This window comes from Misgurnus anguillicaudatus, chromosome 5 (genome assembly GCF_027580225.2).
Source record: "Misgurnus anguillicaudatus chromosome 5, ASM2758022v2, whole genome shotgun sequence".
Lineage (NCBI taxonomy): Eukaryota > Metazoa > Chordata > Actinopteri > Cypriniformes > Cobitidae > Misgurnus > Misgurnus anguillicaudatus.
In genome coordinates this window covers 25,939,439-25,956,727 of record NC_073341.2, presented here as the reverse complement: position 1 = coordinate 25,956,727, position 17,289 = coordinate 25,939,439, and the positions used below count along the sequence as shown (strand labels likewise).

Sequence of the window (17,289 nt, the reverse complement as noted above, 5' to 3'; positions counted from 1 at the left end):
AGGAAAAATATCCAAACTCTTTAGTTATTTTTAGCGCGATGCTAATGGTCTAATCAGATTCAATGGATTATGCTAAGCTATGGTAAAAAAGGTAGCACCAGACCCGGAGATCAGCTGAATGGATTCAAAAATGGTAAAAATCAAATGTTTAACTCTAGAAGAGCAGGAAAATAAGCATATTTTCAAAAAAAAGTGGAGTGTCCCTTTAATACTTACAGTTAGGGTAAAAAGTTCTTGTAGGTGAAAAATGGGGCTTTCACTCCCCAGCCCTATATGCGCAATAGTAACAGAGATGCTTGCTTACGCAAACACCATTAATAAGGCGGAAAAAAGTAGGCACAGAAAAGTCTCACACGTGTAAATGAACTGTTGTTTTATTCCAGACATTTTACAGGTCGAAGTGTGTTTCCACCTCAAAAACAAACTCTATCAGACAAATAAACCAGTGAAAGGTGCTCTATATATGCAGGAAAAATCCACAAACACACTCTCAACTCTCAACAAACTTAAGGCAGAGAGGGGAAAAACTTCCACCTCTCACAGCAGAATGTGACATCAGTGAAATCTAGAGCTGCATTCAATACTTTTTGTGAAAATTAGCGCCAGTGTGAATAAACTCCCTTAAAGCAAACACGCAGGTCTAATCATTTCTTTAGCTCAAAGCAAAGAAGAGACCCCTTTAAAACTTTAAGACTAGTATACTTTTGGTTAGATGATAAGAATTACAAATTCTCAGAGAACAGAGCAGTCATTCATTGTGTACTTTAAATATACATGACATCACGACTAATAAAAGGTGCATTGTTAATCTTCAAAAAAAAAAAAAGTTTTCCTCATACAAAATAAAGATTCCTGTAAGGATGCAAGTGAGAAACCTACAAAACCAAACTATGCGATGCTAATTTCATGATCATTTTCAACACGTAAGATACAGCAAAAAATACAAAGCAGATCAGCCTACTTTCTGCTTCTTGTAAACAGTGTTGGTTTCCATCAAGCCTCTTTCTGGCTGAAGTAAAAGCGATAACTATGAAAATCACCTCCGCGTTGTTTAATTCAATGATGCTAGAATCTGGAGAACAAACAAAAGCAACACAAAAATAAAATACATTTCATTAAAATACAAAGTCATTCATAGCTCTGTGGCTTCATCAGCACTCTTGTAAAAGCATGCAACAGAATTCAACCCTCAGCCATCTCCAGCCATGACTATAATACATTAAAATAAACATATCCAGACATCAGATAATCACATATTGCTTTCTCTTAATGCACCATTCATACATGATTTTATATTACTATACGATACAGTAATCTATGCCTCGAGATGTTATTAAATATCTAGTAGTAGTTTAAAGGCAGCAGGGCTACTCAGCTCACATAAGTCACTGTCATGCTATGTTGCATAAATACACAGAAAAGCAGGTGCCAAATCATTCACTCAAGCATTTAGTCAAATCTAGACTCGGGTCAATCCACAACATTCTAGCATTTTTGGGCAGCCAATGATAAATGAATAGAATTTGAACATACTTGCAATATTAAAAGCAAGTCTTTCTTAAGATACATTCAATTTGGTCAGAGAGGGAAGATGTGTGATTTTGCTCACTATAGAAATAGTCACTGTTTTAATCATTCTTGTGCCCTTGTTTAATTACATAAAGCCAAACTAAAAGCAACATGCTAATACCAGCAGGCACCCGAGTTGTGTACTGTGATAACACAAATGCACTAATTGATTGTAATAATAATGTTGCTTTAAGGTTTGCTACATGGTAACCCAATTAATGCTGTTTAAAAAGTAAACCCATCTATAATCAAACAACATGGAAGATTAGCACATGTGCAAGAAAGACTAGTAGTGCCTCTTTGGTAATGTAAAACTTTGCATTAAACATTTCACTCTATTTAATTGGAAGACTGCTGTACTTAGACCCTCAATTAATTCAAATCCCTGAACCATGATGTTATCCAATGCAAAAAAAATAGATGTGTCTTTGATCTCCAAATAGAAGCTATGAGCCCCTTTGTTAATAAAAATAATAACATTAGCAACATCTGAATCACCGATTCAGCTGCCAGTGGCTGTAACTACCCACTGTATATTAAACAAATGCTGGTCCGTTGAGTTTGCTTGGTCTGAAACGTCGGCTGGTGAAGTTTCCTGGTATGCAAAAGAAGATTGGGTTTTAATGGCAAATGTGACTGTATTCATAATGTTGGTCTAGGAATGATCCTGTAAGGCAACATCTGCAGCTCTATGGGGGTAAATCCCAAATTTCTTAAATGACAAAAACATTCAGCTAGTGACTATGAACCCCGTCGTGCCACTGTCACTAGGACTTTTGAAGAGGAGCGTAACAAAGAAAGGAATATCTACAAAATAAGATGAATGTCTCTAAAAAGCATCGCCTGAGCAAAAGTCAATCCTCTTCATCCTAGAATTAATACAGCAGATGTGGACAAGAAAGTAAGCGGAGATGGGACAATTCTTCCACAAGCGCTAGTCTTTTGAAATGGTAAATCAATGATTCACCATCACTAATACAATTTAAATCAATTTCTGTTGTGGGAGGAATAGTCCATTTAAAAAAAAAAAAAAGATCTAACCAGCTTCTACTCGAGCCCTTATGAGTCTTTGTGCACAGCCATTCGAAACTTTACAAAACCTTGCAACCTGAAGGACGATTGGCCAAAATCTTTCCTTATGTAGGGGAAAAGAAGAGCCAGGGGAAGAAGTGGTCACATTCAGGTTTTAGATGATAAAAGCCCTTAGGTGAGACTCATCCTTCTAAAAATTAAGGATGGTTGGAGTCCACATCGACAAGTGAGTCAAGATCAGAACAGGAAAGAATGATGTGGGATCCTTCAGATGCCAAAAGCGATGAAGAATGTCTCTCTATGACAGATGTTAACAAGTTTCTTAGCGTCTATCTCTTCCCAGTTTTCATGTATGATGGGATGCCTCCTCGTGCGGTCAGGCCCTCAAAGCGCTTGTAGGTGTAATTGATGAACACCCAGTCTTTACTTTTCAGATCAGCCTCAGTGTGGTTTGATACGACCGTAGCTTAAGAGAGAAAAAAAAAAGTTTTAAATACAACCACCTATTATAATGGTCAATGAATTTTAGTTGGGATTTGCTGATTAAAAGTGTACCTGAAGGTTGAAGAATGTCTGAATCGGGGAACTCGTCAAAGTTGGAGGTGTCGTCAATGCTTTTGATCTCAATTGGAATAGCCGCCGGCCTCTCCCTGAAAAATATAAACATAAGCCAAGTTCAAAATACCATACCACAATATTACTATTGTTGCATTACAAAGTATGTACACTGTGAACAGTGTGCAAATCTCCTGTATGCATAAAACACCCAATGACATTTGGCAAAATCAGCAGTTTGCAAAGGTTTACTATATCCCACAACGTGTCCAGATTGACCACCAGATTGGCGCTTTTCCATTGCATAGTACCACAAGGTTTGGGTCAGCTTACTTTTGGGAGCTTTTCCACTGGGTGCAGTACCCAATACTTTTTTTAGTACCACCTCGGTCGGGGTTCCAAGCGACTCCAGCTGATACCAAAACGTGAAGCGAAAACACTGTAGATCACTGATTGGTCTAAGAGAAGCATCACTACCAGCATCATCGCTATAATGCAAAAGATTAGCTTTACCCTCATGCTAGCTTGCGGTGTCTCAAGTAAACCTGTTGTCATCCGTGCATTGCTGTAAGTTCCCAAACTCCCTTTTGGCGATGAAAAACATCCACAGGTTATGAATCAGGAACATCATAACGGTTTTTCCAGACTTGCCGTTTGTGGCGGCACATTCGCGACGCGCACGTCTGCATATCTCATTGGTCATTTTCGTTTTCCGGGTGGATCATCTATATTATTGGTCATCCCAGATGTCAATCATTCTGATGATATGTTGACGTATAACCGTCGCACGTGCTCATCCCTAGGTTCGCTTTCTGCACATGCGCACTTTCACGTGTATATGTGTGTTGTGCTACGGTTTCAACCATTCATTGAAGCTCGCGTTCTTACTGTGTTTTTTTCAAAATGTCTGAGGGCCGCAAGAGAAAAAGTGTCTACGAATTGTATGACAAGAAGAGAAGAGACTATGAAGAAAGAAACAAGACCAGAGTGTTTATTGGAGACACACTGGCTGCTGGCGTGAGCTAATAGGACAGGTTGGGCTTTCCACGCAAAGTTTCTACTGGAAAGGTAAATTTTGTCATGCTATTTGGAGAAATCCATTTAAAATCACCGCTAGTAAAAGTTGATGTAAGCTATGATTAGCGATGCTAGCCCTGGCACAAGTCACGAACCGCACAGACACGGTAAACATGCATGCTCTCTCTCTGTCTCGTGCACGCGTTTAACAGGCGTTCCCTCTCGGGAGGAGGTAGAGTGTTGCGCGTGTGCATTTTTTTTGGAGGGGCGGTTCTTTTAAATAATTCGGGAAAATCTTCCACTATACATTTAAATAATCTCACCAGAGCACGTCGACCGACGGCACAGGTGTTTGCACAGAAACTGTTTTGTGAGACAGAGTGATGAACGCGATGTCCAAACATCTATTTGTGGTGGTCAATTTTAATTTTGTGGCAGACTAAGAAATAAATGAATGTTAGAAATGTATAACGACACTCTCACATGATGTAACAGCAGTAGGCAGCGCAAATATAACGACACCCCTCCCACTTTGAACTGTTACTAAACTCCATGGAAAAGCTTACCAAGCCAAAGCAAGGCGAGCTGACCCGACCCTAGTAACTGGTCATTATTATCCACGTGTACACGACTGATTCTCTTCCTCAATGGAACGTCAGAGCTTTGTTTTCCAGGGACCGAAACTAATCGTGACACTCGCGTCTCCTGGAAATCCGGTTTATTTCAATCAAAACGACTTCGACATTCTCACAGGGTTTCCAGAAAAGTGTATGAAAAACACCATACGTTTAGCCAACAGTCGGTGGGCGTGAAGTCTGAGGCTGAGACTAACCCGACCCAAACCAACCGTGGGGTACTATGCAATGGAAAAGCGCCATTAGTTACTGTGTAAAATAATTAACCAAAAATAAGATCAACATAGTTTGAAAATCTCTTTCTACAGTCACACTGTTAACACACTGCTAAAAAGTGAATAAAAAATTTGATTAAAAATGCTAAATAAAAGCTCTAAGTGCATATAGTATGAGATATATTTAGTATGAGATCACTAGTTTTTTTAAAAGTGCAATGAACGGACTTGCGTTCTCGTGGAGATCGATCTTGTCAGACGACCTTGGAAGAACGAACTCAGAAGGTCGCCAGAACACAGAACGCACTTGTGAGAATTGAGATGTGTGCGATCTTCCTGCTGTCACCTGACCTCCCCAGATTTCAGCGCGCAAGTCTGCACTCGATGCATCCTCGATATCAAGAACACATCCGGGTATTTTCATGCGTCTTTGTACTTGTGTTCTTGAGAATTGGAATTGAACTTTGACTGTTAATGATGATGTTGTTTCACAAGGACGCAAGATCGCTGAAGAGGGCATATTGAGAAACAACCCTTGATTAGCTGGATCAGGTATGTTCAATTAGGGTTGGAGCAAAACTCTACAGAGACACCAGCCCTTCAGGAGCAGAATTGGGCACCCCGGCCCTAAACGAATAAACTTCTATAGAGAACATTTCGTCTCTATGTTGTCTCAGATGATGTCATGTTTGTCCTGTGGTAGCAACCGTAGCGTCTCTGTGTTTCGAAATTGAGGTTTGTTGCAATTCGCAATCTCACCACTAGATGCCACTAAAAACCCACACTGGACCACTAAAACAATAATGTCATCGTTTCATTGTTGTTTAAAAAATCATACTGATTTTACAACTAATTTGTATATACATGTCCTTTTCTCCAATTTTACTGTGTACAGTAGTCTACATGAGGTGAATGTTATACCTTATATGGTCATAATCCACCCCCTCAAAGAAAGCGTTAGTCTTGATCTCTTCCACTCCAGTGGCTCCAATTCTGTGCTCACTCTCACAACAGAACCTGGAGAAAACCAGCATGAGAAAAACAAACGTTCAAGATTAGCTATGACACACAGTACAAAATAGTCAAGGAACTCGTATAACAGTACAGTGTAAGATATATACTGTACACAGGGCCCCTTTATATCCCAGTGCTGAAGTGAGAATGTGAAAAAGTAAGAGATGAACCTGAGAATGAGATCTTTGGCCTTCTCTGAAATGGGGACCTCGGGTGGAAAGGTCAGAGTCTCCCGCCAATTCATCACCTTCCTGTAAGTTTCCTGAGGTGTCTCTGAGCAAAATGGAGGGTAACCTGAAAACAGACATACGAAGGCATACAACTTAGGTATATTTCAAAGCATTGACTTTTCAAAACAAAGTCTACCAAAATTCTCACCTATTAGCATCTCGTACATAATGACCCCCAGACTCCACCAATCACAAAGCTTGTTATACCCATTTTGCATAAACACCTCTGGAGCGATATAGTCAGGGGTTCCAACAGTGGAGAAGGCCTGAAAATAAAAAGCATATTTATTTTCAGAATTCAGAAAGATTTTTGTAACAATAGACACAAGCACAAAGGCAAAAACAGGATTAGCTTAACCTTATAACATATATGGGCAGTTTTCCGGACAGGGATTAGACTACTCCAAGGCTAAAATGAATAAAAGAGCTGTCCAAACTGAAAACAACTTGCACTGACATATCTTAAAATACATCAGTGACCTTTGTTTTGCCTCAAAATGCACACCAGTAATGTTTTCAGGGTTTCCACACCTTAGTTAACTTTAAATTCAAAGACCTTTCAAGGACTTTCCAGGTCCAATACCCTCAAATTCAAGGACTAAATGTGGGGACACATTTTAAGTAAAAGCAAGGTTACATCGTGTTACCTTTTAAGATACATTGTTACAGTTCCCTTTTGAGGGAACACGCGCTGCGTCACTGCGGTGACACTTTGGGGACACCTCCAGGGGTAAGTGCGTCTGAATGTGTACATCAAATTCGTTACAGGGACGCAGGAAGTATGGCAAGGGAGACGCAGTGCAGGGAGCTACACTGCGACCAAAATGGTCGCATATGCGACCTTTTGAACTGCCGTTGCGACCCTAATTTTTAATGGGTCGCAAATGTGCTACCTAATGTTTTAGACAATATGCTATGATTTACTATAAGCATTTATTAAAACAGAAATGTGGATTTTAAGAATACGTTTTATAACGTGCTCTGAGCCATCAACACGTTGGCTTCATTTTGCGTGAAAGCACGTCGTGTCTCTCCCCATCAGTGTGCGTTTGCGTGCTCAGCTGTTTCTCAATGAATTGGGTGCGACGCGACGCAAGCGCAGTGTCTTCCAAGTTTCTGAACTTGAGCAGAGGTCTTTCTTCACTGAGGACGCGGGACCCGTATGGTTCCGGGTTTATATTTTAAATGGTCTGTCGGGTCCGCTTAGGTCCTAGTTTAATTACTTTGGGTCCCAAGTCTGATTAATATTGAGTTTATAACCCGAGTCGATCGGAAAACGGCCATGAGCGCTACCGCACTAAAGCTCGAGTGCAGTTTAGCGTGCCTTCGGTTTCTATGGCGATGGTTCTTGTTACGACCACGCGCTGCGTTTTCTTTCTCACATGTTTTTAATAATCTTATTATTAATAAACCATATATTTTCTAAAACCATATCCATATTAAGTTTGCACAGATTGTAGCAAAAAAGCTGTGCTAATGTCAAGCCCATTGCACTAAACGAGCAAAGCAATGTAAAGTTTGTCACCGGGACAGCAAGTAGATTTGAAAATAAAATAAGTGCAATAATATCATTGAAATAATAAGTGGATTAAGCTTTTTAAATCGGCAAGAGAGAAATAGAAAGACAGAGCAGAAGCAGTAAAAGTGTCTATTTAATAGAAATTATTACCATTATAACATCAGTCATAACATCAGTCACATTTATAATCTATAGACCTGCACTGTCTATTAATATACTATACATAGTATTGTATTATATTGAGTTTGATAAAAGGGGTCTAATTGCTTCATATATCAGTGCAAAAACAGTAAGTGTTTTCGTGGTGCTTTGACAAACAGTGTCAGCTTTGTTAATGGCAAAGAAAGTTTGGAGTGTTTAGATTAATGAAATATAATGTGAAATTAATATTAATTTTCAATAAATCAAAGTATTGTGTTGTGTCACACATTATTAGTTCTTCGTCATATGTATAGTAGACCATTATTTGTCAGTGGGTAATGATTGCCCTTTTTACCGGTTACCACCACCAAGTAAATTTCAGATCTGTGGGAAACACTGACTGCAACGTTTAAGAAAACAAGGCGGCATGTGGTTTAAAAGATGGCAAGTAAAATAAAAAGCATATCTGTATGCAATACAGTTTCATTATTGTTCATTATTAACCAGAGCGCCTTAATATAACTTGAAAAAAATATGTGCGACCAAATCATATTTTGCGCCAGTAACTGAAAAAGTTGGTAGCGCAAGTGCCACCAGTGGAAAAGGTTAGTGTAGTTCCCTGCAGTGCCTCATTCCCTTCTCAGGGAACAACAGTTACATACGTAACCAGAGATGTTTATATGTGCCAAACACAACTATGCAAAAAAGCATTTTGGTAGGAATCAATATTCGCATACAGAAGATATAAGCATTTAAAGTGAACAGTTTAGCACATGTGCTTAAAAGGCTAGTAATATGATATTATCCTACACTACACAGGGAATAATATGGATTGTTTTCCAGAAAACTTCTTAAAATAAAGCACTTTCAATGACCTGTATCTATGTATGTATATTTTCAAAAACTTCCCAGATTCACAAACTTTAAGGATTTCAAAGACCCTGTGGGAACCCTGTTTTTAGTAAGGCATGTTTGTTAAAACTAGTTATATTTCCTGATTAAACTAAGGTCTAGTCCTGTCTTAAGCTAATCCCTGTCTGGGAATTAACCCCATAGAGTGCCACAGGGATGATATATTTTTCATAGACATTTGGATTATTGCAAAAAAATATCAAAAGTTTATGATACTTCCACATTTTGTCCAACAAGTTAGTCTTCACAGACGAACACAATTTGTATGAATTTGGAAGTCAAAATACGGCTTTTTATATCTCTAGTAAATGCTTTTCCAATATACCATTTGAACAGTAGTGCCTGGTTTACTAGTTTGTTTAAACACTCATCGTCTACATTAGGGATAGTATTGGGTTAAGAGGAAACCCTTACCAACTGTCTCCTGTTTCTCTTCCATGTCTCTGCTTTCCTCTTTGAATTCATATTTTGGAAAGCTGTAGAAAAACAAAAATGCATTTAATCCACAGCCATCCAGTCTCTGCATTGCTTCATAATCACATACATGCAAAACGTCACAAATCATAACACTCTCAAAGATATAAGCCAAATAAATAAAAAAAAATAAAAAATAAAAATAAATAAATGAAATGGATAAAAATAAATGAAAAATAAATAAATAATAAATATATATAAAAAAATAAAAAAATTAAAAATAAAGAAAAGTAAATAAAAATAAATAAATAATATCAATAAAAAAATAAAAAAATGAAAATAAATATAAAAAATAATAAAATAAAGAAAATAAAAATAAAGAAAAGTAAAAAAAAATTAATAATAAATAAAAAAAAATGTGTGTGTATTCAAACATTCAATAAATGTGTGTTATATTTTAGAGATAATGTTCTAGTTTATCTTTGCTTACTGAAGTCGCTGGGAAGGCTGTGATTGAGGTTTCTGTAAAACTCGGTGCGGTGAGCTTTTTTCAAACCAGTGCATAAGCCAAAATCAGACAACTTCACATGGCCCTGGAAAAAGCAAACAGACATTTTCAATACAATCGCTCTTTAGACAAGAGTTGCTCGTTTAACCATTCTGCTCTTTCAGATCTCTTTCTCGCATTGTTCCTTTATCCTTCTAGTGCAAACAATAAACAGTATAGTGTTGTCTACAGTTTAATGAATAATGTCTAAACTCTTGTTTTTAGGTGTAAAACCATTGCAAAAGTATTTACAGATACAAGCAACAACATATGGCTCATGATCTTACCCTTGAATCCAGCAGGAGGTTGTCTGGTTTTATATCTCTATGGATGAAGCCCAGCTGGTGAATGGAGTCAATAGCCAACACAGTCTCAGCAATATAGAACTGTGTTGCCTCCTCTGTTAAAGTGTCTTTCTTCATCAACAAAGTCATCATATCACCTAGCGAAACACACATAAAGCATAGCTTGATGAGGCTCTAGAGCTCAGCTTTCCTGCAGTTTATCTGGTAGGGATTTTCCCTAGCAAAAATAATGTAATAATTTCCATTTCTACAGCCTCTACAGCCTGAACCCACTGTAAATCACTTTGAATTAAATCATCTGAATATGCATGAATATAGATTACAACACATATCTTGCACAAGACATTTATTAATAATATTCACTCTTGCAAAATATCCAACTTCAAACATTGCATTTTGATGGTTAATGTTTTCATTAGACTCAAACTAGTACTCACCTCCAGGCAGAAACTCCATGATGAGGTAGAGGTTCAATTTATCCTGAAAGCTGTAGAACATCTTCACCACCCAAAGACTATCTGCCTCCACAAGAATGTCCCTTTCTGCTCGAATATGACCAACCTAAAACATAAGTACACTTATATTATTGCACATGATGAAGAACACAAAATCTTTTATGGTTATATTCGTAAAGACTCACTTGTTCTTTCTCAAGCATGTCAGCCTTACGCAAAATCTTCATGGCATAAACGTGGCCTGTGTCCTTCTTCTGGACTAGTCGCACCTACACGAGAAGACATACTTTTACATATCTTCACGAGAAGATCAGTCATCCATTTCTCATTCCATAAAAACTGCTTGTTGTAAATGCAAAGATCTGTTAAAAGTTGTAAAGATGGCCTTAAAGGAATAATCCACTTTTATAAAAAAAATTATTTACTTATCCCCATGTCATCCACGATGTTTAGGTCTTTCTTTGTTCATTCGAGAAGAAATTAGGTTTTTTGAGGAAGACATTACAGGGTTTTTCTCCATATAGTGCATTTTATTGGACCTCAATAGTTTACAGTTTCAATGCAGTTTAAAATTGCAGTTTCAGTGCAGCTTCAAATGGCTCTAAACGATTCCAGCATGACCTTACTTAATAATGTAGAAAGGTCATGGATGACGTATGCGAAACTACCGCTCCAGTGTTTACAAGTGTGGAAAAAGAGAACCGTTCCGACGTTGTTGTATGTGGAATGACACTAATTAATGTCTTTGTGTCAATTTATTGTTTCAAATGGTCTGCAAGGGTGCGTTTCACATATGTGACCTGTGATCTTTTGATGTGATTATGTAATAGATAAGGTCACGCTGGCGCGTCACATGGCTAGTGCAAGATGAGAAGTTGTGGTTTAAAAGTCCTTTTTTTTCTGAAAATGCCGATCGTTTCACTAGATAAGACCCTTATGCCTCGGGTTGGGATAATTTAGAGCCCCTTGAAACTGCACTGAAACTGCACTGAAACTGTAAACTGTTGAGGTCCACCAAAGTCCACTTATATGGAGAAAAATCCTGGGATGTTTTCCTAAAAAAATATTTATTCTCGACTGAAGAAAGAAAGACATTTTGGATGACATGGGGGTAGGGCTGCACGATATATCGAAAATGTATCGCCATCGCGATAACTGTGTATGCGATATGCATATCGCAGGGAGCTGCGATAACTTGCATTTATTTTACGTGTCTATCATTTGTGTGTTGCATGCTTAGATCGTCCAAATTACACCGATCAGAAGGTGGTTCCCACACACTTACTTTACTTGGGCGGATCTCTCAAGTATATTAACAACTGCCCACGTATATTTAACATCAAATTTTGTCTTTTTCTGTCCTTGATAATGGCATTATGTGTGCGAGCATGTCGTGTCTTTTCTGATGAGTTCGCTGTGCGTTCGCGTGCTTTCTGTTTCTTGATGAATTGGGTGTGACGCAAAGCTCAGTGTCACATTGTATCCTTCCATGTTCCTGAACTTGATCATAGTTGTATCCATTAGAGGTCTTCACGGAAGGACACGAGTCTATATTTTGAAAGGTCCGTCGGGTCCGAGGCGGTCCCATTTTAATTACTTCAGGTACCGGGTCTGTTTAAACCCAAGTCGATCAGAGACGGCTGTGAAGAGTCAGTCAGCGCTAACGCACTATAGCGCATGTGCAGTGTCAAGCGTACCTCCGGTTTCTATGGTGATGAAAACTCGCCCGCGCTGCAGTTTCTTTCTCCCATGTTTACAGTATTGTTATCAATGAACCGTCTTTTTATATCTAAAACGTTTGCTACAAAGATGGTAGCAAATAACCAATGTTAATGCCAAGCCCATTGTACTGAACGAGCAGCTCAAACTGTCAAACAATCATTATGTAAGCTGAATCTACATTCTTTATATAGAGTATACTTTTGAATCTAAAATAATGACGGATTAAGCTCTTTTAATCTGCAACAGAGAAATAGAAAGAGAGGCAATTTTACTGCTTCTACACAAACCTATCAACTTTATAATCTTTAGACCTATTTACAATCCATAGACCTGCATTGTCTATCATTAATATACTATACATTTTATTGTATAAAATTAGTCTTTCTACACCTCTCACAATGTTAATAAATCCCTTTAAAGGGGGTCATATTCACAAGTTCATTCAGCTTTGTTCATGTCAAAGAGAAAGGAAAGTGAGTTTGGAGTGGTTGGATTTATGAAATTAATATAAATATTCAACAAATAAGTACTGCGTTATGGTCATACATTACTAGTTTTTTGTCACATGTATAGCATAGTTTAATTACATCTTTAGAATATGCATTACCTCTTTCTTTCATTACATATCTAAATGCTAAAATAAAAGCAAATAAAAATATAATCTCTCTAAGTAAGACATATCGCAAGACATATCGCCATCGCACCCACCAACAGAACTATCGCATATCGCATATTTTCTCATTATCGTGCAGCCCTACATGGGGGTGAGTAAATTATCAGAATTTTTTATGAAAGTGGAGTAATCCTTTAAAGCAGTGGTCTCAAACTCCCGGCCCGCGGGCCATTTGCGACCCTTCGTCCCTCCCCCTCTCTGCGTCTGCTGTCAAAAAGATAACATAATCCAGTCCAGAGAAAAAAAAACTTTTTTATTATCTGCACGTCAATCAATCATATTATTGTCAGTTTGTCACCATGCGATCACTTATTCGGTTTTCAACTTTGGAATGTTCGTCCAGAGAAGAGCTGCGGCGGGGTTTGTTAGGTTATCTAAAATATAATTTTGCTAACTAAGTCCAAAAAAAATAAAAAATAAACATTTTTGGTGGCAAAAATGTAGGCTATAATAGTTAAACGAATTCAGGAATTTAATTTGATAGTTTAGTGCAAGGTTTTAAAATAAAAAGTTATCGGTTAAGAAAAGATTTACTTAAAAGTAGATTAAAAGTAGGGATGCTCCGATCAGGATTTTTGCAGGCCGATACCGAACGCCGATTTGTTGTCTTCGTGATCGGCCGATACCGATTTTTCAAGCTGATATGCAAGCTCTTTGATGACTGTAACTGTTAACATTTTTTCTAGATTATAGTAATAACACAGATGTTGCCTTTGTTATATTACTTGCAGTAACTAGGTATATATTGTTTTAATAGAGAATCAAATAAATTAGCATAACAAATATTTCTTCTGCAAAGAGAAATTTAATATGCCTTTAAAAAGTCTTATGTCTGTTAAAAGTGATGAAAATAAAACACTTCACAGTCCAAACTGTATGAATTACACATACACGCATTCGTAACAGTTCTTTAGTGAAGAGCAGAAAGTTATTTTATTGAGAGATGAATTAGGTTACTGTAGCTTTAAGACGTGGGAGAGATCACTCTGTTCACGTGCACTGACGACTGAGGCTTCTGTGTGTGCGCGCGCCGGATGTACGCGGACGAGAGCAGCTGTGAGGAAAATGAAAATTTAAACACTCAAAACTTATGCAAATAATAAACTTTTGGCATGAGGATGCAATTATCCGCGATAGATGTGTGTTGTATACGCTGTTTGATGGGGATGTGAAGACGCGTCGCGCTGTTGATCAGATCGTGTGCTCATAGAAAATACACTTATCTCTGCAAAGGCAAAGAAAGAAATCCAAATGTGCATGTTGCACATCAGCGATGGGTTATTAAAATGCTTGCATTGCGTAAAAATGGTCCCTAACTGCAGCCGCATTCAGGAGCCCTATGTTGACAAAAGTAAACAGAAAGATCGGTTTAGGAGATCGGCAAATTTAGCGAGGACCGATCGAGTCATTTAATGACGTTATCGATCGGAGCATCGATCGGAGCATCCCTAATTAAAAGTACTGTTTATTTTTTTTTATATTATTATATGTTTAATAAAATAATTTAAATGTAGTAGATAAAAATCTATATGTTTGTATATTTTAAAATAGCTCTACGACCCTCCAACAACATGTCCATGTCAGAAATGGCCCAAGCAAGTTTGAGTTTGAGACCCCTGCTTTAAAGCTAACAGACATTAACTAAAAACTTAAATTTCATAGTAAGGATCTCATACCTCTCCAAAAGCTCCACGACCAATCACTTTGAGCGACTCAAAGTCCTCTAATCCAAGCCGTGTTCGTTTGAGACGGAGAAACTCAGTCTCTTTCCTAGCATGCTCAGACCGCCGCATACGCTTCTGTGGAAAACATCAACCGATCACAGGTTGTGAGTGCTTTAACCATGACCATATAAAATAAAAGATTGGGAGATGTAAAAATTATAATTTTTAATTTAAAAATGCAAACTGTAATAGCAAAAATGCAATACAAACTTCTATGCATTAAAAGCATTATCATCAATATAAAGACATTAAGAACATTTGTGTCTCAGAAGGTCACCTCTTCATCAGCAAGTCCCTCTTGATCCATGACCTTCTCCAACCTCTGCTGCCTGTAACGGACACAGAGGAACTTTTACTCATGTTCTGAAACACTAGCACCAGTGTTTGTTAAGAGGTTCATAGAAGTTGCTTCATCAGTTCAACGAAAGGTGTGGTCACATAGTTTGATGCGATTTTAACACGACAGCTTTGTATAAAAGGGCCACTGGAATGTAGGAGGTTCTTAAAGACAACTGACAGATAGTGGTCCGTACTCAACCAAACATAAAGCATGCAAGGAATTACATCAGTCTAAATGCTTACTCTACTATTTACACCCGTCAAGCTTGTCTGGTAGCAAAAATGTTCAACCTGATCTCACAGGAATTTGTAAGTATTTTACGAGGAGGCTAATTAGTTTGAATTTGTACAAAGTGAATTATACAAAAAGTATGAATTAGCCATCTCGTAAAATACAAACGAATTCCTAAGACATGGGGTTGAAAGTTTTACAGTTTGAAGCAGCTTTTACTGTCAGAGTCACACCCTGCGACTGACGCAAAACTTTGTCAGAGGCTAAGATACATCCAGTGGCAATTATACAAAAGAAAGTGAACATGTTAAACCCGACAAACACCCCACAAAAAATTATCCACAAACATTGAGAGCCTGATCTTTAGACACAATCTAAAAAATTGCTTGAAGAAATTTAGTAAGTGACTCTTACCTCATTTCTCTTTCCTCATGCTGTGATATCAGGTTGCTGTAGAAATTCTCTAAGGTCACTTTGGCCATGGTGACCCTTTCTTTAGTGTGGTTACTCATGGAGGAACAGGTCGTCTGACTTGTCATCGCCATGGTTAACTAGTGAACAAGACAAGCATTTTATTAGAAAGGCCAGAATCTGAATCATAGCTACAAGCAAGGTACAAAGCCAAGTACAAACCATTAACAGCAGTTTATTTATGATGTATCACGCCATAAATTAATGTAAAATCACTTATGAAATCAGAGCTTCGATCAGGACACAATGTTTTCTTTATGACGTGGTCAAAGAAACCTTGGAGCTGGTTCACGTCACAATTGACATTTCTTTCCATTACTGGCTTACTAAAAGGAAGCATTTAACATCAACTACTTAGTAGTTCATTTACACAGACGCCCACAGTCCTTCAACACTACCCAGAAACCCCACGTCGGAAAACTCTGACTGGACCTTTTTTACTTTATATGCCAAACAAGGCTCGGCTTAAACCAGGGAAATTTAAACATATGCCATATTTATCCTCTGATTAAACATCCTCAGCTGATGTCACAAGAGAGTCATGTCTGGAGAAGTGTGTTCACACAGAGAGCAAGGGAAATTTCACCCTGTAAAAATGTAGTGACTAATATAATGAAACAAAACACCCTCACAAAATTAATAAGAAACTGAAATTGACTGATAAACAACAGCTTATACTACTTAAAAGCAAATTTATCTGAAGTGGCACATAGCAGAACCACATACACACAGCCCGTCATCAATATAAAAACATAATGCAAAACTAGGTTTTTGAATAATCAAAAATGCATTCCCAACTATCTAAAGTTACTTTTAATACAGTCAAACAGATAGATAGACAGACAGACAGGAAGAAGGAAACAATAAGTCACAGAAGTAACCTGATAAACAGCTGAAAAGCAAACAGACAGACTAATACTGTAAACACACGTTTCTGTCACTTCTGTAAACACAGCGCCACAACGCGTGACAATCCCTTTGCATGCATGCAGTTTGAAAAACAAACACAAGGATCATAAACTCGAAGTAATAACAGGCAATAAAAATTGTCTTGACCCGCCAAAAGAAAAAAACATGATAAGCTAAGACGGGATGTTGTTGTAAGACTGACAGACTGCTAGCTGCAACAGCTAAACGTCTGTTAACTCACATCTACTGTAATGGAAAAGTGTGAAACCGCACACATACGGCTAAAGTTTTGACCAAATCCTATGTGACTTTAACAAACAATAAATAACAACTGAAAGCATACTATGAGTAAGGTATAACCAAAGTGTTAATGGATAATAATACTTATTTGCTTACCTTCCACTCGACCTCAAACTGACTTGAGCTAGTGGTGGACGACGAGCATTATTTCCTTCTTCCGGGTTTGTGCTTAGGGGTAAACGTACAAAACAAAAGTCCCTTTATGACTAAACATAACAATTTTATCGTCAATTACAGTATCTGCTTAATCACAAATTGACAATTATTAAACCGTTAAACAGTTTAAAGCTGCATAAACATGTATATACTTACATACAATGCATAGCATTCCATATAAAAATAATGTAGTACTTACTACT

General features: G+C 37.7%; 1 protein-coding gene across 1 annotated transcript; it reads right to left on the bottom strand.

The window, feature by feature from the left end:
- Positions 1-358: 358 nt before the first annotated feature.
- Positions 359-17,135, bottom strand: stk38a (serine/threonine kinase 38a). The gene is made up of 14 exons (XM_055168251.2): positions 17,027-17,135; positions 15,665-15,801; positions 14,957-15,008; positions 14,632-14,754; positions 10,746-10,829; positions 10,543-10,666; positions 10,088-10,242; positions 9,744-9,846; positions 9,254-9,315; positions 6,416-6,533; positions 6,208-6,331; positions 5,945-6,040; positions 3,157-3,251; positions 359-3,067 (listed from the first exon to the last, which is right to left on the bottom strand). Exons 2-14 carry the CDS (start codon positions 15,793-15,795, stop codon positions 2,931-2,933), a joined length of 1,404 nt encoding a protein of 467 aa, XP_055024226.2. The 5' UTR covers positions 15,796-15,801; positions 17,027-17,135; the 3' UTR covers positions 359-2,930.
- Positions 17,136-17,289: the final 154 nt, after the last annotated feature.

Coding starts and splice junctions, on each gene's coding strand:
- stk38a (XM_055168251.2), bottom strand. CDS start 15,795: ATGGCGATGACAAGTCAGACGACCTGTTCCTCCATGAGTAACCACACT. Junction 10,243..10,542: donor CATGGAGTTTCTGCCTGGAG/GTGAGTACTAGT, acceptor GTGTTTCGCTAG/GTGATATGATGACTTTGTTG. Junction 6,534..9,253: donor AGAGAAACAGGAGACAGTTG/GTAAGGGTTTCC, acceptor TTTTATTTTCAG/GCCTTCTCCACTGTTGGAAC.